Source organism: Arvicola amphibius, chromosome 6, assembly GCF_903992535.2.
Source record: "Arvicola amphibius chromosome 6, mArvAmp1.2, whole genome shotgun sequence".
In the NCBI taxonomy this organism is placed as follows: domain Eukaryota; kingdom Metazoa; phylum Chordata; class Mammalia; order Rodentia; family Cricetidae; genus Arvicola; species Arvicola amphibius.
The window spans coordinates 6,395,976-6,418,250 of NC_052052.2; the positions used below are offsets into that span (position 1 = coordinate 6,395,976).

A 22,275-nucleotide genomic window follows, 5' to 3' on the forward strand; every position below is an offset into this window, starting at 1 on the left:
ACTGCACATGTGACCATCCTTACAAAGAACCTAGGTATCACTCAGATATGATAAGCATCTACAAAGGGCTGTTTATACAACCATTAACGCATAAACCCAATGCAAGAGCTAAGATATGACTAGGAAAAACAACCCGTGTGCTGGGTGTGGTTTGACCTTTGGTTGTAAATGACTATCATTGTATTTACACTCTAGAATGGTCCAGAAGGCAGATATACATTTCTTATGACTTCTTATATGTGACATTTGAAATAGTTCATTCATATCAAGGTAGAATGAGAGTTTTCTAGAAAGTGAAAGGAGTTGGGGAGAGATGGCTCTTTGGATAAAGTGATTGCTATACTACCATGAGAACTGGAGTTCAGATCATAGTTACTCCCTGTAACCCCAGTGTGTGGGAGGTGAAGACAGGGTTCTCCTTCTGCACATTGGCTACCCTAGTCAAGTCAGTGAGGTGCAGGTTCAGTGAGAGAACCTGCACATACAAAGAGACTGCACACACACACACACACACACACACACACACACACACAGAGAGAGAGAGAGAGAGAGAGAGAGAGAGAGAGAGAGAGAGAGAGAGAGACTCACATACTTGAATACATGCAAATCATAGAGCCAGCCCGTTTATATGGACTGGGGATCCAAGTTTGATGGTGCACGCACGGCTTTAATCCCAGCATTCAGAACTGGGAGTCTGTACGGTTCCCAGGGTCCACCACTGCTGATACCTCACTTTGAGAGCCCCTCTCAAATACATAATTACAGGGAACAACCTTTTGGGGGTGACTCCCACTGCTGCTGTTTTTGATCTAAGGGGTTCATGTTACTGACTGAATTCAGGGGAAACTAAGGGGGTGTTGTGCAAGGGGTCCTTCAGCCTTCTTGCTTTTTGCGTGCCCTGTGCAGAGTCTCCCCTCTTGTGTCTTCCCTCTGAGACACTTTCTTGAGAGCTGGGCAGCTGGAGTTATCTGTGTCCATGAACCCCTGCCCTTGGCTTTCAGGTTCCTTGTTTTTAGGGATCCCTTAGTAAAGAGAGACGGGAGGAGTCAGGACATTGTATGTATGATGTATGATGCTTCTGCTGTGTGCTAGATGCTGTCATCTGAAGCTGGAGCTGCATATTGTGTGCTGAAATAAAAACTATCATGCTTCTTCCTCCCTGTACACTCCCAGGTAGTTTGGGGGTATCTACCTGGATCTGTCGAGTGGGACAGGTACCCTCAGGCCCTCTCACTTGCTCATGGGCTGGGTCCAAACAGATTCTTCCTGAGGTCCACTTCTAGAAGCAACCTTCTCCAAAGGAAGAGGTCAAGGTATCACCCACTCCTGTACTAGTTTTCTTTGCTGTAAGCCTGCAACCTATTTCAGAACTGTGTTAGCCTTAGATCAGGCAGCCCTGGAGCCAGCCTGGTGGGGAGCCAGGCAAGAAGGAGCCTAGGGATTGTTCCCTGGGGAACCTTCTCACAAGGGTATATAGGCTCTTTGGAGCCACCCAACCTACTTGGGGACTGTAGGCACCTACCTCTAGTACCCCATTCCCTGCCTTCCTCTGGAGCTGGTAAGGGGATGGGTAAGGGGCAGCCAGGCGTTCTCTGAGTTCCCCCTGCTTCTCTGAGGCTGGATTGGAGGCACTCAGCTCTCTCTGCACCAGCAGTAGCAGCCCAGTCTGTGACTGACTTCCCTGGGCCATAAGGACCAGTAGCCCAGAGTCTAGACTGTCCCCACCGCCAGCCACTAAAGGTGCACATGACACGGTATGGCTGCCCCTCCTGCAGCAGAGCCTCTCTGAGTGAGCCGCAGACTAGCCCTCCAGCTCTAACTAGACTACAAGCTAACTGTTATTTTAATTTTTGGTCTCTGTATGAATGTCTCCCTGGTTTCCCAGGGGCACGGTGCAACTGCTTTGAGCCCTTTCTGAAAGCGCCGTGAGTAATCTGGGTCCTTCTGTAGGAGTTTGCGGCAGGTGCGTTTTTGCTCTTTTGAGGCCAGAGGCTATAGCTCTGGACTATGTGGGATTTTCTTTCCAAAATCGCCTATCAGAACTTCCCAGAAGGGCCTGATACTCTGATGGTTCTAGAGTCAACGACTTAATTTTACATCCCTGCCTGAGAAGTCCTCTCAAGCGGGTGATTGGGTGGAGCGGGAGATTACAGCCACATGGCAGGAGTCCAGATGGGGATGGCAACTTCGCCCAGTCGCCCAGCTTGTTGTGCACGCCCCAGCACTCCCTCCTAACCCATCCTGGCACCTGTGTTCACCCGGGGCAGGCGGTCAGACAGCGGCTCAGCCCGCCTGCAGAGGCTGCACTGTGATAGAATAGCAGGCGGTTCTGCCCCAGGCATATTGCTCTTGCCACACTCTAGACTGCTGCTGCCGTGTGTGGGGCAGGGAGGCCGCAGGAGGGAGGGGCCGGTTTGATCTGCAGGTGAAAGGAGGCTTTTATAAATAGGTCACCTTGTTCCACATCCTGAATTTCATTCTTTCTCCATCTTGTGTCAAAACAATGGTTTTACTGTTCTGGGGTCAGAGGTAGTGAGGGTGAACCGAGCTTCAGGAGGTGGGTGTGTGTCTGCTTACTCCCTGGTGGCCTCCTCTGTCCACACCCATCCACTGCCGCGTCCTTCTCTCCCCCCCCCCCCCCCCCGTCACCTTGGCAGTGCCTCCTACAGTAAAAGGATAATTTTTCACAGAGGTGGGACTCTTCTGAGCCAAGTCATTGGAAGGTCTCTGGGGAATGGTGAGGTCTGCCGGGCCATTCACTGAAGAAATAGGATAGGATTCCCAGACGGTACTGCAAGTTCTGAAATCCTGCCTGAGTCAAGTGTTGAAAGTTGTCCCCTCGGATGTCCCTCTCCTCATTCTTCCTCCTCCTCCTCTTTTCTAGAGTTGGTCTCTTGAGGCCAGAGCAGTCCTGGCTTTTATGAAGCAGCAATAAGAGGCCCATGACGGGCAGGACATGGCGTAGAGCCCACCTGGCTGAGTCGTAGGATAAAGGAGTGGCGTTGGGGCAAGTGGCACTGGACAGCTGCTGCACTAGGTGGACAGAGTGAATTAGTGGCTTAGAAAGAGTGCAAGCCGCACCCTGGAGAACCTAGAGCTTGACCAGCATTCTTAGCCTTGCCTCTGCTTTCCTGTCAATCACAGACAGCAAGGGTCTAAAATGAACCTGTCATGACTTTGCTAGCGCTGCACCCCGGGGTGACTACTGTAAAATATCTGGTATCTATTCTTCTGGGTAGTTCTGTATGCCTGCAAACAGACACACATACGTGAAGAGATTATTTGAATTCTGTTTCTTTGGAGATGGGAGCACACACTGCATGTTTTATGATCTGCTTTGGAACAGCCTAACGGGACATTTTCACAGCCTGTCCCAAGCTGCCTCGGTTCCAGGGCTGCTCAGCCTGTCCCTCTGCCCACTCTGGGTGAACTGGACTTTACACTGTGTGAGATGTCTTCATCTGCGGGCTCTTTTGTATAGGCCTGGTTTGAGGTGGGGGGAAGAAGTGGGGGCTCACAGATGAGGCTCCTGAAAGAGTATTTGATACCTGGTTGGAGGCATGCCACCCTACACAGCCCCTGCCGAGAAGGTTGTCCCGTTTAGGGATCTGTCCATCACACTAGCTGATAATTTCCTGCCAAGCTCTTCTGTCCTCTGTGATATCGTGGATAGCAACAAGGGGCCCTTGACTAAAAAGAGCACAGAAGGCTGCCCGTGGGAAGCTGAGGCTTCAGGAAGTTCCCGTCTTGTTAGAGCCAAGCTGTGCATTTGAACGGCTGTTTCATGCCACCTGTAATAGAAGTTCAAATGCACAGCATCTTTGGTAGGCTCCTGGTGTCCCAGGCCACCTAATCTTATGGCATCGAATAGGGAGTCTGGATTGAAAGCTTTGCCCCTAACTGTTGTTGCCTCTCACAGTGAACCTGAGACTGAGCGATGACCCCAACTCTGTGTGTGGCAGATGTTGGGGGAGGGGTGGGAGTTCTTCCTTAGTGGAAGGCGGAAGAAATTAAAACCACAAGGTTTAGTGTGGTCTGGTGGATGCAGACACCCCTTCCTTAGCTCCTACGCTTCTGCTCTGGTTCACGCTAGCGTAAAGAAATATAGAGTCAGTCTGGGGGTGTGTGTAAACAACAGGCCTCTGTGTGTGTGTGTGTGTGTGTGTAAACCGGCCTCAGTGTCGCATATCAGCTCACAGGGCCAGTGTCTAGAGTCTTTGCTGTTGTTCGCCATGGTCCTGACCCTGCTTCTCATGTTGGTTTCCTTCTGTGTTTCTCTTACCCACCCCACCCTCCAGTCAGAGAGGAAGGTCTCAGCGTGTGCTTGGCTTTGACACTGGGAATAGGTCTCCACCATTCCCAGGCTGTGACCAGTACTGTGCCGGGTGGAGCATGGCTTGAGCTGGGATATGAGGAACAGAAGGGTCAGAATTGTGAGATTCTGGGATATCCCACCCATAGCCTTGGGGTCTACCCCAAGTCTATAGCCCCCTTTTCAGTGTGCTTAAGTTCAACCACACATCCCTAACAAGAGAGCAAAATATACAGGCAATGGCGGGAGCATGCCTCGCCTGCTGTGACCCGCGAGGCTGCTCACATGGCATTTCCTGAGTGATCATCCAGGTAGCTTTTGTGGCACACAGTCCCTGTCACTGGTCTTGACTCTGGAACAAGAACTCAGACTCCAGAGGAAGAAGCTCTCTTCTGTGACTCAGGACGCTCTCAGTGTGTTGTACGAAGACTATTCTTTCTCTTGTACGCAGCCTGCTCGCCCTCTGGTGATGGCTTCCCTGCTGTCCTTGGTTGATCTTTAATCTGATTTTACCTGGAGAGAAACATTGCCAGGAGAATGACTGGCCATGTTCCCTGCTGCCCAGTAAAGTGACAGATCTGTAGTTAGAGCTCTTACACACACACACAACACAAACACACACACTCACAGATGTGCACATACGTACACCTGTGTGCACACTCTCTTGGCTGGGATGGCTGCCCTGCTTTATGGGAGCTGTGATGGGGTAACGACATGGCATGTCTCCTCCCCCGCTCTCTGTGAGGAGTGTCCCTGGTCCTTGGGAATCACCAGCACTGTAATTGTCTGACAACTGGCTGGTACAGTCCTGAGGACTAAGCACAGTAGGATGTGTTCATTATTTGTGGTGGCCAGAGTTTGGTAGGGGGAGAGGGGTGCCAGCTAGGACTTTGTTTGGGAGTGGGCTGGCCATGAGGATGGCCAGCAGGTGCTGTGAGGAGGGCATGGTGGTGAATGCCAGAGTTTCCTTTCTGAGCAGGCGAATTGCTAAGGGACTCAAGTAGGAGTCGAACTTCCAGGCTTCTGTCCTGGCTCCTGGCCTGGCCGACCACTGCCATCACTACACTCAGCGGCGCCCACGTGTGTACGGCATGCATGCCTGTCTGTGGAGGTATTCATGGCTGCCGTGAGTGGCAGAGCGTGGGGATGGTGATCCAGCCCTGTCAGCCTACAGGAAACACATACCCGCCCCCTTCCCGCCCTTCACTGTCTGGCGTCTCCTGGGTAGGGACGAGGGCTGAGTCCTCCCACCTCGTAGAGGTCTGCCATCTCTCTTGGTAACCTTAGGCCCTGGCACTCATGTGGCACACTTGGACCCCTTGAGCTTCTGCTTTGTTCCTAGAACAGTAGGGAATGGGGGTGACCTAGAGCGGGCACCTGGACCGGCTCCCCACTTCCTACCTGTAGTACCCACTGCTGAACTCCCTACTGGCTCAGTGAAGCCTGTCTCATCCATTGTCAGCCACAGCTCTGCAGACCCACCCATGTTCCTGTCACTCAGCACCCACGGATGCCACACACCTACCCCATCCCGAGCTCCGTGTCCAGGTGCTTTGGGGAGCAGGTCAGCAGGTTTTTCACAGCTTCGTAAGTGGGGTCAGTCAGAAAACTGTGGCCCTGGGGTAAATCCAGCAAATTTGTTTTCTTAGAGTTTTATTGGGACATAGACACACCCTTTTATTTACACACTGTCTGAAAAGCCTAGAATGTTTACTATCTGGCCATTCACAAATCGAGCCCACTGAACTCTGGCTCAGTAGAGCCTTCATCTTGGTCCTCTGTAGGATGGCATTCCAGTGCCCAGATCATGGCCTGAGGCAGGGTCCATCTGTTGGGCCAGGTGTGGTAACCAGGAAGAGCGACTCACAGTGATCTTTGTTCAGTGAATGAGCACATTCTAGAACATCAAAAGGAATATGCCAGTTGTGCCAGGCCCTCTCTAGGACATTGTCTCCATTGAGTTTCAGAAAAGCATGTGACACACAGATGACATTCATGTTACAAATGAACAAATGGGAAATTGGCAAAAACCAAGGGTGAATCTTAGCTGGTATATTCAAGGCACAGTCGTCCTGAGTGAGTTTGGGAGCCTTGGAGACGGGCCCGGGGACATGTCCTTCAGGCCACAGCCCAGGGAAAGGTGAGAATGGAAGGGTATGTCTGCATGGGGTGTTTTTTTAAAGGTATGTGTACGTGTGTGGGGTGGGGAATGAGCACGTGAGTGCAGGTCCCCACAGAGGCCAGAGGTACCAGGCTGGCGCCACAGTCAGTTGTGAACCGCCTGGTGTGGGTGCTGGGAGTGGAACTTGGGTCCTCTGTAAGAACAGTGTGTACTTTTAACCTTTGAACCATCTTCCCAGCTCCCTGCATGGGCAGTTTTAAAGTGGACGAAAGAAGGGAAGCTGGATGGCTTTGGCACCCTTGTGTAGGCTAGGAGGTGGCTAGCTATGCACAATAGGACAGTGTCATCTTCAGCCAACAACCTGGACACACAGGAAAGATGAGTCAGGAGTGACTCGAGGATTGCCATGGCAACTGACCACTCAGAAGGTGACTCAGATGACGGGATGGTGGCGCACATACAGCAGAGGGCTTGGACCGTGTCCTCTAGCCTGCCCTTCCGCAGGATCATTTCACAATACTGTGGATACTTTCCCTGGTGTTACCCTCTCCAGTTCCTCCTTCCCACACCTTCCCTCCCATGGACACACACCTTCACAGCCGTTCCATGCCTGGGGCTCTCACCCTTCCCACAGCTCAGCACAGCATGGGTGGTAGTGGACTCAGTGGGCCCTACACAGACCATTGGTAACATCTCAGTAGAGGAGCATGTGAGACTGACCTGGACAGATAGTGGATGCTCCACCCTCGGGTCACTGTTTTGATTGTTCATTCTAAGGCTGCCAGGACATCCTTTCTCATCCTTGCTGCATCCTTGCTTGCTGCGGCCTTCGCAAAACTTCATTCAGTAGAGACAGAGTAGGAACCATAATCTCGCTCGGGGACTGGCAGGCTATGGGCTGGCCTGTTTTTATACGTAAAGTTTTATTGGGATGCAGCCATGGACATCAGTTTGTCTGCCTTTCATGGGTGCTTTTGTGCTCTGATGAAGTTGAACAGCTGTAGTCTGGCCCACAAAGCCCAAGACAGTTAGCATGGAGCCTTTACACAGAAAATTTGCCGTTTCTAGTTATTTTCACTTGATCTCTACTGCCATGATAAAACACTCGGACCAGAAGCAATTTAGGTAAGGAAAGCTGTCACTGAGGAATGTCAGGGCTGTAACTCAAGGAGTTTGAAGCAAAACCCACAGATGAATGATGGAGCCAGCAATGTGAGACCCTGGGTCATTTAAAGTCTTTAGAAGGTCTGATGATGCCACGCAGTGGCAGAGGTCTTGCCTAGCGTGTACAAAGCATGGGCTTTGTTGTCCTTGTATTTGTTTAGGTTTTTTTTTTTTTTTCAAAACAGGGATTGTCTATGTAGCAGCCCTGGCCGTCCTAGAACTCACACTGTAGACCAGGCTGGCCTCGAACTCACAGCAATCCACCTGCCTCTGCCTCCCTAGTGCTGGGAGCAGAGGCGTGAACCACCACTTCCCAGCTACAAAGCTTTAGGTTTAACCCCCGGTATCACAAAGAAAGATGAGAGAAATGATCACTGTACCTAGACATTCTGCGAAGTAGGGTCACAGAATCCACGGGGCTTTGTGGAACCAGTGTGGTCCTCAGCTGCAAAGGGACATTTCGGGTCTAAATAGATTTGGGCACAGCCATCCTGCCTTGTCCCTGTAGAGATGTCTGTGTCCTTGGGATTGGGAGCTAGGGTGGGGCTGTGCCATGTGCTTTCTTTGGCACTAAGAAGGAAGGAATGATGGCCACAGGATAAGGGCACTGAGCACATGCGTCCACCTAGATCCGTCGTCCCCTGGGACTGAGCCTCCGGAGACCTTTCCACCCTGAAGGCGACATTCTCATGGTGGTCTTTCCCAGTCAAGAGGACAGCGGCTTATGCTGGTCCTGTAGCAGACCTGTCCCACCTCCTGGACCTGTGCTCACTGACGAGGACCAGCGCTCTCTGGTCCCCAGATGCTCAGCCTGGCACCCCGCAGCCTTCTCACACTAGACTCCTTCCCACTCCTTTCATCTGCTTTATTCGGGTGTCCTAGAACCCCTTGGGACAGGTGTCTCAGCATGACCCTGTTTCCCAACAGCCGAGTCGCAGAGGCCCTCACCCATCTTCTCTGATGCTCATTCTGTTAGATTATAGAGCCAGGAGGCCGCCCTCCTCATTATCCTGTTGATCATAGGCGCCTCTTCAAAGTGGGGAGCCAGAAGTCCCTTCTGGAGGTCAAGGAGGGTTTTATGGGGTTTTAAATGTATGTGCAGTGTGTGTGTGTGTGTGTGTGTGTGTGTGTGTGTGTGTGTGTGTGTGTGTACATGTGTTTCGAGACTGGAGGATGGCAGTGGGTTCTTTCTCACCTCTCCATCTTGTATGTTGATGTTTCTCTGAATTCACTGCTTTAGCTAGTGATCCAGCCAGCTTGCTCTGGAGGGAGCCTGTCTCCACTTCCAGGTGCATCAGGGTCACGGGGCGGGGGCTGCCACAACCACCCAGCTCCTATGTAGGCTCTGAGGATCTGAACGCTGGTCCTCACACTTGCGAGGCAGGCCCTTTAGCCGCTGAGCCATCTTTCCAACCCTCCAGGTTTGGGTGGCAGAGAGCACCTGCTCATGAGGAGGACCCAGGAATGCAAATGCTTTGCCATCTTCCCTGTCACCAGGCTGGGCAGGGACAGGTGGAGGAGGTGCTGTCAGCTCTGCTCTTAGCCTCCTCCTCCCGGTCACCACTAGAGATCGAGTAGACAGATGTCGTGAGGGCTCCCCTCGGTCCCACTTCCCCATCCTCGTTAACAGACCCTGGAGATGGTGAAGTCAGAGAGGAAAGGGGCAGTGAGCAGTTAGGCCCCTGCCACGGCATCCCTGCTGCCGTGCTGTAGCAGGGAGACCCAAGCGTGAAGCGTTGTCCTCTAGTTGAAGGCTGACTTCTAAGAAAGCAGTTGACCATCCGCAAGTTAGCCCAGAACCACGTGTGGGTGAGTGGATGAGGCTTGCCCTTCCGTGTCCATCCGAGTCCAGGGCCCAGCCAGGGGCCTTGAGGAAAGCCTTGTTGATGGCTCTAGTCTGGGTAGGGTAGGGACCTCTGGGCCTCAGCACCTGGCCGGGTGTGGGTGTGCATGTGCACGCAGTTCCTCAGCCGACCTGCTGTCTGCCTAGGGTTTTCCTCCCTAGGGCCACTTGGTTCCCGACTATGAGAGGTGACTCTGCTGGAGAAGAGGAGAGGGTGCACTCGGTGTCCTCATCTGCCTGTGCCGCGCTGCGGGTTCTATGCAGGGAAGCAAAGCAGTGCATCCCCTCGTTCTGACCAAGGTGTCACTGAGTGGAGGCTTATTACCCCAGGGTCTGTGCCACCACCTTGGCCTTCTGGCTGTGAGCCACCACCTAGAAGCCCCAATAGTGTCTCAGACTGACCCAGCACATTGAGTGCAGGTCCCAGTCCCCAAGCCCACCTCTTCCTCTCCACACAGGCCATGGGGCAGATGGCCCCTTTTCCTTTGTGACAATATAGCCGCAGGGATGGGGGCATTTCATTCTGCACCAGGGTTCCAAACTGCTGAGACGAATTGGTGTGTGCAACTCTGCGTTCCTCTTTAATCTTCCCCCTTCTCCTGCACCCCACTCATCCACTCTCCTGTTTTTCTTTCCATCCATTAGGCAACACTGAATGCTTCACAACCTTCGGAGATCACCTAGCAACCTTCCTTAGGCCCTGTCTGGCCCTGATTAGAAATCTGGAGTCAAGGCCCCAAGATTGATGAGTTTGCCTTGGGAGTCAGTGGAAAGGTGAAACCAAAGGTCAACATGGGTCAGAAGGTCACGGGAGGGATCAAGACTGTGGACATGCGGGACCCCACATACCGACCTCTGAAGCAGGAGCTCCAGGGGCTGGATTACTGCAAGCCCACCCGGCTGGACCTGCTGCTTGACATGCCCCCCGTGTCCTATGATGTCCAGCTGCTCCACTCCTGGAACAATAATGACCGCTCTCTCAACGTCTTCGTGAAGGAAGATGACAAGCTGATCTTTCACCGGCATCCGGTGGCCCAGAGCACAGACGCTATCAGGGGCAAAATTGGGTACACACGTGGACTGCATGTGTGGCAGATCACATGGGCCATGAGGCAACGCGGCACGCATGCTGTGGTGGGGGTGGCCACAGCGGATGCCCCTCTGCACTCTGTTGGGTACACTACCCTCATAGGAAATAACCACGAGTCCTGGGGCTGGGACTTGGGGCGAAACCGTCTCTACCATGATGGCAAGAACCAGCCAAGTAAAACGTACCCAGCCTTTCTGGGGCCGGATGAGACGTTCATTGTCCCTGACTCCTTTCTTGTGGCCCTGGACATGGATGATGGGACCTTGAGTTTCATTGTGGATGGACAGTACATGGGAGTGGCTTTTCGGGGACTTAAGGGTAAAAAACTGTATCCTGTAGTGAGCGCCGTCTGGGGCCACTGTGAGATCCGCATGCGCTACTTGAACGGACTTGATCGTAAGTGTTCCCTGTCTTGTCTAAAGCAGCGTCCTCCCACACATCCCTGTGGTCCTGGCTAGTTTATGGAGTTGTTGGACTTAGAAAGTCTTCAAGTCAATAGCCCAGTGTTTGTAAATCCACACGGGCCGTGTGTCTTAGTTTCTATTGCTGTGAAGAGACACCAGGACCACAGCAACTCTTGGGAAGGAAACATTTAATTGGGGTGGCTCACTTATAGTTTCAGAGGGTCAGTCCATTATCATCATGGTAGGGAGCATGGCAGTGTGCAGGCAGACATAGTGCTGGAGTGAATAGCCGAGAGTCCTACATTTTGCAGACAACAAGAAGTCTGGGTGGTGTCCTGAGCATTGGAAAACTCAAAGCCCACCCCCACAGTGACACCCTTCCTCCAACAAGGCCATACCCACTCCATCAAAGCTACACCTCCTAATAGTGCCTCTTTCTATAAGATTATGGGCGCCAAATACAGTCAAACACCACACCATTCTTGACCTATGTCTGGCCAAATGAGAAATGATGTCCAGAGCCTGCTGAAGTACCTGGCAGTGCTTCATGAACAAGCAGAGGATGGCTGGATGGACAGATGGACGAATGGATGGATGGGTGGGTGGGTGGATGATGGAGCGGTCAGATGAATGGATGAATAGGTGATGGTGTAATGAGCAGATAAATAGATGAATGGTTTTTACTATTCTCTGAGTAACATGCTTCCAGCCTTGAAGTGTAGTTGTCCATCCATATTCTAGCACAGTAGCCAGTGTCACCAAGGTGAGCTTTGTAGCCTTGGGGAAGCTCTGACTTCTTAAATAAGTGAAAGCCAAGGACCTTTTTTAATCATGACCCAGATTCTGAGTTTCTCTCCCGGAGCTCGACACTCCTTTGCACGGAAGTCCTGAGAAAGACTTGCTTAGTCTCAGAGTAGGGACTGCGCTGAGTCAGCAATGACTTCTGTCTGTCCTTTTGGAAAGGGGTGTGGCCTTTCTCTCTGCTGAAATAGCTTGCATGCAGCAGCATGAAATAGCTGTGCTGATGGCGGCAGGTGCAGATCCGTGATGGCCCGGCATGGATGGGACCCGGAGCTGTGTTAACTGGAGTCCTGGTGCTCCAGGGCCACCCACATCAGGCCAGGCCCCCTCTCTGGGAGCTCATTTCATACAGGGATGTCTCCTGTGGTTGTGTGTTTCATCTTCAGAAGAGGGTGACCCAGAAAGCACCAACCACCCGTGGCTGGTTTTAAGGCAGATTTGGCCTGCCCCTCCAAATCCTAGCCCCAGCCTATGATGAGTGATAGGTGTGACTCTCACTGATGTCAGGAGACAGTCCTCGACTGGCCTGTCACTTCTGACCCTGCAGAATCCCCTAAGTCTACCTTTGGGAGACACTGGAATGTTGGGAACAGCCAGACACACGTGTGCTACCTCCTGGATCTTCTCAGGAGCTTCATCCTCTTCCTTTCCGTGTACTCCCCGGGCTTTGCCTGGACGATGACAGGGAGCCAATCACTGGGTCGAGGTGTCTGCAGTGCAGTGTCCCCGCCTGTTCCACCTTTCCCTATGTAGCGCAGCACGAGGGGCATGGCACTCCTGGCACCTAGAAGGGAACCTCCCTGAAGAAGTCATCTCAGGCCTGGACCGGGAACTGGCAGAGCCAGTTCTGGGAGTCAGTCTCCCTCAATTACAGAAATAGGTGGCATAAGTCCTCAGCCAAATTTGCAGGGGTGGGCGGAGACTGGGACTGCTAGGCGCAGGTGTCTGGGCTTAGATTCTCAGGGAAGCCTGGCTCTGGGCCTGCCCGCCGCCTCCCTGTGGAGGAGTGGTCAGTAATGCCGCAGGGAAGTTTATGCTCCCTCACTGCAGACTGACAGATGATAGATGGGAGGATTGCCCGACTACTGTTGTCTCCCAGATGCCACATCTGGGCTCCATGAGAGTTCCCCAACCTTGTCATTTGGGAACAAACAGGCCTGCCAGGGTTTTCATGAGCCCTGAGAATTTGCATGGAGGGGCCTGGGGTGTGTTTGCCCTCTGCAAGCCACGCATAGCGCACATGACATTTTCAGCAGTGGCATCCTGGAGGCCCAGACACATGTCCAGTGAACAGATGGAACTCCGCTAGCTCTGCATCAGGTGTGCGGCTGTATGCCAAGCTAGCTCCTTTCCCTGTCGCTGGGACAAACAGCCTTGGCTCACAGTTCGAGGGGTCCAGTCCACCATGGAGAAGGCATGAGACAACTAGTCACATTACATCCATAGTCGGGAAGCAGAGGAAGGTGAATGCCTGCTTTCTCCTTTTTCTTCAGTCCAGAGCTCCAGCCCTACTGGCAGGGTGGGAGTGTGAGAACCGGAGCATCCATCATGGCAGCTAAGATCCAGATAGACTCAGAATGTCACATCAAGTTACTTCCTGATCAGTGATACACACTCTGGGTTCTCTCCAGCTTCACTGAGTGCCAAGATGCTTGGCCTCTCCTTTTCCATAGTCCTGGTTGTGTATGTTTGACCCTGGAAGATGCAGATAGGAACATGGATGTGGCCATTTCCTAGGGTGCTGAGCAGGACATCTGAGGGTGGCATGTTATCATTAGCCCTGCTAATGCCAGGGGAGAGTAGGGAGAGGTGGCCTGTGTTAGAGCCATCACCTGCTTACACTGGCACCTCAGGGCATTGTGGAGGGGTGACTCATGCCTTACCAGGATCCCTTGGCTGATGGTAGGCAGGAGTGGCTGCCATGACAGTTGTATGGTAAGAGATGACTGGGCTTGAGGCGAGGCAAGAGTTGTAGTAATGACAGAGGCCACCGTATTCTAGAGTGCGCACCTCAGGAAATTGTGTGTAGGAAATGAGAACACTTGCTAAGGATATGACTCCAGGTATTTGACCTGAGCAGATCGAAGGATATGTCCACAATCGGAAAGATGGGACATATCCTAGATGGGACAAAGCTAGAGGGAGGACCATGGACAGGTGGACCTATAAGCCTGGAGTTGGAGACACCGGGCGTTCATCCATATATAGATGGTCTTGGGGGTGTTGCTTAAGGTAATGAGCTTGCCTAGCATGCACAAGGTCCTGGGTTCCATCCCCAGCACACTAAAACGATAACTACACCATGACCCTGGATGAGAGCACTCAGAGGGATGGGAGAGCCGGGCCTGAGGGCTGACACTGGACTCCGTTAGAAGCAGGTGGCCCAGGAGAAGCAGGCCATGTATGCAGAGGGTCCCAGGAGATGCTATTGTGTGCCAGGGGAAGAAAGGGTTTCAAGAAAGAAAAAGAAATGGCAGGTGAGGAGCGCTGGCAGCTGCCTTGGCAACAAAAAGGTTGTTAGGGACCTCGCCAGGAGTCACGTGGGTGGAGCAGGGTTAAGGCCTGGTGCCTGATGGAGGAAGGACGCTATACTCATTTCCTGGAACTGCCGGAACAAATTACCCTGAGCCAGGCATCTAAAACAGCAGAGATATATTCTGTCACAGTCCAGGGGGCCAGCTGTCCGAGATGAAGCTGTCAGCGGGGTCCTCGGACCTCTCAGAGGCTCTGGGGGAGAATCAGTTCCCTGCCGCCAGCAGGCCTGACTGCTGTTGCTCAGTTCGTAGCTGTTACTCCCTTCTGGCCTCTCTCTGCTCTTGCCCAGTTCTCAGTGTACCCGCCCTCTCCTGCTGCTGCTCTGGCTGTCCCCACCACGGTGGAGACTTCTCCTTGCTCTGGGGAGACATGTTACCCTGCCCTGCCAGGACTTCCTTCAGGGAGTCACCCTATTCAGGAGATGTTCTAGTGCCTCTCTCAGAAACACTGGCCTCATGAGGACAACAGGTACTCAGGGTTTGGAGGACAGGGACCAAGAGCACCTCATCACTTGGAGAGATGTTAGTTGTCCTCTGGCTCCTCTTGTGAGAACTGCTTAATACAAAGAATAAACACAATTGCTACTTCTACTCAGGACATTCTAGAATATTCCCATGGGTATTGTCACTGCCAGCTGCCTATAGGAGTGAGCCCTAGGTCAGCCATCGGTACCGTGGGGGTGGGCAGCATGACCTGGAGGTCCCTCTGAATGTGACTTTCCTTGATCCTTTAAGTCATGGACTGGACATACAACACTTGCCTTTTTCTTTAAAAATCCCATTTGTGCATGTGCATATGACTGCTTTAGTGTGTGGAGTGCATGGGTGTGCAGGGGTGCACGTGCGGGCATGCACTGCAGGGTGCACTTGCAGGGTGCACTGCATGGGTGGTGGTGCATGTGCAGGGTGCACCGCCTAGGTGCATGGGTGGTGGTGCATGTGCAGTGGTATATTGTGGGGGTGCATGTGTGGAGATGCATTGCAGGGATACATGTATTAGGGTGCATTGTGGGGGTGCACTGCATGGGTGCATGTGGGGGGTGCATTGCAGGGGTAAGTGTGGGGGTGCATGTGCCTATGGAAGTCCAAGATTGATATCAGGAAGCATCCTCAATAACTATTCCACCTTAATCATTGAGGCAGGTTTCTCAGTCAAACTCAGAGCTCACTGATGTGACTAATCTTTCTAGCTTGCTTGGGGAACTCGTCTCTATCTTCCAAAACTGGAATTACAGGCAGATTGCCATGTCCAGTTGGCATTTACTGGGTCCTGGGGATCCAAATTCTGGTGCACACATTTACACAAGTGCTTCTCCTGCTTGAGCCGTCTCCCCAGCTAACCTTCATTTGGGTCTGGTTTGTTTTTTTCAGAGTACCCCGAGAGTCACAGGTTTGGGCTCTGGGACAGTGCAGATCTGACTAGGCCACTAGGAAGCTGTTCCTCTTAGAAATGCAGAAGTTGGCACATGGGCTCGTCCAGGTCCTCGACCTTCTGCTCCTGGAAATCTATCTGTTTTACTTCTGGTGTCACTGCTACACATTCACCTTATCTACTATAAACGATAACTGTCAGTGACCTCCTGAGATAAGTGGCCAGAGGCCCCAGCCAGCAAGACGTACCCACCAGATCAGTGGGACAGCAGTGGACACTTGGGCTGTGGATAGAGCAGGGAGCAAGCTTGGCCAGAAGTACTGAGGTGGGAAAGACTTCCTTGGGTCCTGGTAGTGACCAGCTGAGATTGGTACAGTGTCTGATTGCCCAGAGCAAGCTGTGTACTGTTTCTCCTACAGGGGAGGGAAATGTGACCTGCCTGTTCTTGTTTAGGGCACCTGTTTCACTCTGATTGTATTTGCAGCTCTTGATGCATCACCACAGCCATTAGCTACCCTTCCTGTAGCTGGTCCTGGACGGCCCCCTGGCCCACGACCGTATTACAGGAGCTCCCCACCCCCACCCGCTGTGTGCCTGCTTTCTGTGTGGGTCAATGAGATGGCTTCTGTCCCCCTTCAGAGTCCTTGGGCGCTCCTAATGTCTGTTTCCCCATCTCTACCCAGGTCCGTAACATGTGCTCCACCTCTCATGGTGACAGTGGTGGTAGCTTCAGTGTCAGTCCTGAAACACAGGAGCTGGAGCAGGGTCTTGTAGAGTCCTAGTCCTCTTGTTTGGGAATTTTCTTCATGGGGGTGGGGGGGTATCTGCGAGGTGGCCTGAAACCACAGTGCCAAGGGCTGCATGGTGGGAGTATCCGCTGGGCTGGTGAGGCTCTTGCTCCGTATTCAGTGACTCCTGATGCTCCTGCAGCAGCCCTCCAGCCTGTAGGGAAGCCCTGCTACCTCCCAAGTGGGACTGAGCCACATCCTTCAGGAAGACTACGCTGGGCAGCCCCAGGCCCTTTGCCTAGTGACACCGGATGGTAGTGTTCCCAGGCAAAGAGGAGGAAGCACAGAGGTCCCCACACTGCCATGCAGGAGGCTACCTTGTAACTGCCAGGTCCTGGTCCAAGGCTGCAGTGAAGCCTTCTGGTTTCAGGGCCTAGTTGGCCATGGATACATGGAGCTCCTTTACTTCATCTTCCTGCCTCCAGACTCCTGGGGATGGCGCTGCGTTGTCTAGGACAGGTTCTATTTCAAAGCTTCCCGTTAAAAACCTTTGCTACTTGAGTTTCTCTCCTGAGAAGCTGTGGCTGCCATTTTCCGTGCATATGTGCATGCATATGTGCGGGCATGTACATATGTGCGAGCGAGTGAGCGGTGTGTGTGTGTGTGTGTGTGTGTGTGTGTGTGTGTGTGAGTGAGTGTGAGTGCTGGCACACCCATGCCACCAGATCATACTCTGGTCGTCAGGTTTGCAGCAAGCAGTTGTACACACTAAGCCATCCCGTCGGCTCAGGTTTATTCTGTGGGTGGGTGTGGGTGTGAGTGGGTGCTTATGCACATGTATGTGGAAGCCAGAGGGCAGCTTCAGGTGTCGTTCCTTGAGTACTTTCCACCTTGCTCTCTTGATCTGGGACTCCCCAGTTGGCTAAACTGGCTAGTCAGTGAGCCCCAGGGATCCTCCCTTGTCTGCCTCCCCAGCCCTGGGTTACGAGTGTGTGCCGCCATGCCTAGCTTGTCTCATGTGCTCTGGGAACTGAACTCAGGTCCTCATTCTTTGATGGCGATCACCTTCTAGACTGAGCCATCTCCCCAGCCCAGCTTGTTCTTTTTCAGTACAGCTGGTGTACGGTGCAGCTTAGGTACCATTCTGATTCATCTGTCCAAAGCACCCAGTGGCTTCACTGCAATCAGCATCAGACCGTTCTCTGACTCCCCAAGAATCTTGCACCTGTTAGCAGGTTCCATGTTCTCTCAGACAGAGAACCCAACCTTCAATAATGTTTAATGTTATTTATTCATTTGGTGATGAGGTCTCAGTCCAGGGCCTTGTACATGCTAAGCACATGCCCTACCACTGGGCTATGTCTCCAGCCCAAAAAGGGTTATTTTTAATGTTTTAAGGCACATTGCTGAATGTTGAAATTCAGAAGAATGCACTTAGCATTGCAGAAATGGCTCTGTAAAATGTTTGCCTTGCAAGAATGCGGATCTGAGTTTGACCGCCCCGGAACACACGTAAGACAACTAGGTATGATGTGTGCACATGCAATCCCAGCACTAGGGAGGCAGAGAACCAGGCAGATGTCTGAGGCTAGCTAGCCAGCCTATCCACTTGGTGAATTTCAGGCCAGTGACTCTGTCTCAAAACAGGCAGCAGTATGGTGGATGATTGTCCTGAGGAATTCTGGCCAAGGTTGTCCTTTGGCTGTCACATTCACACACATGTGTGCCCCCACCATGTTCATCTGCACACACATGAGCACACACAAAAGAGTAAGTACACACATTGATAAAAAGAACCCACTTTTTCAGTGGTGTGAGATGTGGAGGGGAAGGTCTCATTCTGGACCCTTTTTTTTTTTTTTTTTTTTTGGCACACAACAGACTTGCCATCAAGGGGTGGGCATGGATCAAACCACAATCCATTTGTTTGTGCTCTCTCTAGCCCCGGGATCTAGGGAGAACTGAGCAGTCCCATGTGTGTGTTTGTGCCTTGTCCCTAGCAGAGTGAGAAGAGACTGCTTTGGGATCCTGGTTGGCAGGGTTTGCCCACCCTCGGGATGTTCAGAAGGCTGGGAGAAAGGCTGAAGAACTCTCTGGGGTGCCAAAGCCTTCTCTGCAGGACACAGGACCTTGGCTCTCAATGGGCAGGACAGAGGGACCTTGGAGACTGCTAGGGGCGGCTACTGTTTAATCTGGACCCCTGAAACAGCTCTGCCCCGAGTTCCTCTGACTGGAAAGCATCCTGACTGTGCTAGGGAGGTGACCTCGAGTACCTTGGTGTTCTACCTGCAGCTAAGCTGGCGTTTCCAGTTTCCCTGTCAGGCTGAAGGAAGCTCAGAGACCTGGGGTTCCTCAGCCCTGGCCTATTGGTCAGTGTGACTCTGAACACCACCTTGGCTCTGCCACTGGGTACACATGACTTGGGATAGCATTTCTTTTTTAATAATTTTGTCTACTCGTTTGTTTTTTTATTTCACATATATGTATACTTTGCACACATGTGAAGATCAGAGGACAACATGTGGGTGTTGAATCTTTTTCCACCATGTTCATCCTCCAAAGATTGATCTTAGGTCATCAGACTCGGTGACAAGTCTTTATCCACTGAGTTAGCCCCAGGCCAGTTCTCTGTATGTCCTGGGCAATACAGAGATACATGGATACCAATACAGAACACAGGGTGCCCAGAATTGGTCCGAACCTCTACCTTTTCTATTCCGTATTGTCCTCTGCTATAAACTGAAAGCAAGGACAGTACCTGAGAGGCTCTTGAAGGCAGAAGCTAGGTCGACCTCCCTTCCAGATCCTATCTGGGGCCCTGGCACTGGAGTGGGGGAATGCTGAGGAGAACGGACTCTCATTTGCCCCAGAGCCGTTCACACGGAAGGTACCTTTTGTCCAGACAGGGCACAGGTAGCCCCGCATGTGACCAGGAACAGCTTCTTCAGGTCCCAGCCCCATCTCTTCCAGCAGGGCAAGCATAGGCAAGTTCTCTAGATGCTTTCAGTTCCCTTTTCTATAAAGGGAATGTGAGCAGCAGCGGTTCTCTGGTTACTCCGCTGCAGTTGGTCACTGTTGGGAGAGCAGATGAATCCCTGTCCGCAGAGGGCTTCTGAACCTACCTGGCCTCATGCAACTTTCTCCGCAGCCACCACCACAAGTCAGAATCTAAAATCATATGTTAGTGATCTGCTTGTTAAAATCCACTCAGTTCAGTGCTAACCCTGGACATGTTGTAAGCGTTGTCTCATCTGTTCTAGAACCTTCCTGAACTTTGCTAAGGTTGTCCTTCTCTTTCCTGGTTTTCCCAGCTGAGCCCCTGCCACTCATGGACCTGTGCCGGCGTTCGGTGCGCCTAGCTCTAGGAAAGGAGCGCCTGGGTGCCATCCCCGCTCTGCCGCTACCTGCCTCGCTCAAGGCCTACCTCCTCTACCAGTGACCCACATCCTAGGACCACCACACGACAGCCACCTGGTGCCAACTCACCGGGCCTTTGGAGTCCACCAACCCCCGTGCCTGGGATGGATGTCCACCCCAAGCCATGGGCAGATGTGTCCTCTCATCCTACCAGCTGCCTCTGCTAGGTGGACCAATGCCAGCGGACTTCTCTCCTCCCTTCCCAACACTGGCTGAAGCAGCAGCATCCAGGCCCTCCCCTGAACAGATGCAGAGAATAAACTTCTATGGAAGCCTCTGTCAGGCTCCTGACTGCTCTCACGGAGTGGGCTGCTCCTACCCTGCAGCCCCCTGGGGGTCCTGGGAGGAGAGATTGGTGGGAGATGCCAGGGCTCCAGGGCAGATTCCCAAAGCAGGAATGGCCAGGACAAGGCACTCAGATGAAGCTCAGGATGTCACATACCATGGACACTGAGACAGGACCCCAGGTTGGACCTCCCTCGGGCCAATGAGTGCCCGGCTTCAGTGCCAGCTGTCGGTGCTCCATGCCCTATATTTATTCTTTAAGCAGTAACAAAGGCCATTTATTTATTCCATTTAGAAAGGAAACCTTGTTGGGTCACCTCCCTTTGTGTGTTCTGTTGCTCCCTCCCACACACACCTGCCACTTCCCAGGAATGTGTATGCCACACCTGTCCCTTTTCCTGGGACATGCCTTTGGCATATGAACTGGCATGCACAGACACAAGGGTGTCATTGTGTAGATCCCTTGACCCAGTTTCCAAAGGGCTCTGCACCAGCACGGGGGATCAGGCCCCAAGGAGAATTAGAAGACTGCGCAAGTCCGCACGTCCCCAGGTAGCTGCTTACCTTGTGCGTTCATACATCATTGCATGTGTCTGGGTCTCTTGTCTTCCATGAGATTTGAATTTTGCACCTGATTTTTCTGGTGTTTCCTATGAGCATCCTTGAACTCTAGGCCTGGAGAGCCGTCAGGATAAGCAGGGCGAGTGGGGTTCCCAGCCCCTAGGAGTGGAGCATTGTGAAACCCCGCGCCTCTAGGCTCAAGAGCCGTATGGAGCAGCACTCATGACCCCACACACACCTCAGGAGTGGGGTGCAGGACGGCAGCAGGTGATGGCTGCCTGTCCCCAGCAGCACCCTATTTTGGAGCATTCCAGCATCTGCTTCTGATCTCTTGCCCTTTCTTTTACATTGAAATCAGCTCCCTAAATTGGGAATGTAGCCCAGTTGGTAGAGTGCTTGCCTAGCCTGCAGGAAGCTCAGGTTCCATCCCCCGTACTAAGGAAAATCAGGCATGGTGAACTACCCGTGATCCCAGAACTCAGGAGGTGGAAGCGGGAAGATCAGGAATCCAGCTGCATGCTGAGTTGGTGGCTGCCCAGGGCTGTGTGAAACTTGTCCTCTTAAAAACAGAAAAAGAAAAGAAACCAACTCCAATCGAGTCTGAGCTTTGCTCGTTTCTGCACAGGTACAATAAATGACTTTATGTTGAAAATGTTTAATATATTTACATATATATATATATTTGTAAGCATCGTTTCAAACAGCTGCTGTAGGTACCTTTTCTCCCCAGTCTTCCAGTGAAGTCTAATTTTTAAAGCACAAAATTGGTGCCAAGACTAGATAAAGAATGTAAGTTATTCCCTTCATATTTTGAAGTTTTGGAGTCTGTTTGTTTGTTTGTTTGTTTGTTTCCTTTTGGGGCCTTGTCAGATTGTAAAATTTCACTTGTTCCCATTTTGGAGTGGGTTATGTTCAGCTGTACAGATCCCAGCTTCTCGTCTTGATCCAGCCGTACCCGGTGGATGCTGGTGAATTGTCAGGCTCTCCTGAATCCACCATACTCCATCACCCCAGGTCACCACCCCTCCCTGCTGTCCCATCAACATAAAGCCTCGTGGCATGTATAGTTTGAAACCCCCGTTCTGTTCTATTTTATGATGATTCATAACAGTAACCTAATAAAGGAAAGTTTGTTAAAATATGAAACCATTGAGTCCTTTGTGCCTTGTGGGAGGGGAGAGGGGCACGATTAAGCCCTCAGCGGCCAGCCATACTACCTACTGTGTTGCTTGCCACTCCTTGACTTGGCCTAAGAGTGGGATGCTTGCCAGAGAGTCGGGGATCATCCTAGGATACACCTCACTTTTGCAGAAAGCTTGTAACCCCGGCAACTCACCAAGCCTAATAGGAAGTGATTCCCCCTGCTGCTGAGGCCCTCTCATTGCCTTGTTTAAAAGCTTAGGGTGGGAGTTGGGGAGATGGCTCAGCTTGTCAAGTGCTGTCAACACAGCATGAGGACCTAAGTTAGGGTCGGGGAGTACCAGCATAAAAAGCTGGGCTCAGCGGTATGCATCTGTAATTCCAGTACTGGGGAAGCAGAGGGAAGCCCCTAGAGGCCAGCCAGTCGTGCCAAATCCATGAGCTCCAGGTTCAATGAGGACCCTGTCTCAAAAACTAAGGTGGAGTGTGACTGAGAAAAACA

General features: G+C 52.2%; 1 protein-coding gene across 1 annotated transcript in view; it reads left to right on the forward strand.

Moving 5' to 3' along the window:
• Spsb1 (splA/ryanodine receptor domain and SOCS box containing 1) overlaps positions 1-21,779 on the forward strand; it is a 63,053-nt gene extending 41,274 nt beyond the window's left edge. Inside the window, exons 2-3 of the mRNA XM_038335317.1 lie at positions 10,087-10,927; positions 19,682-21,779. Coding sequence (XP_038191245.1) covers positions 10,234-10,927; positions 19,682-19,809 — 822 coding nt within the window. The 5' untranslated portion in view covers positions 10,087-10,233 and the 3' untranslated portion in view covers positions 19,810-21,779. The remainder of the gene's footprint in view (positions 1-10,086; positions 10,928-19,681) is intronic.
• Positions 21,780-22,275: the final 496 nt, after the last annotated feature.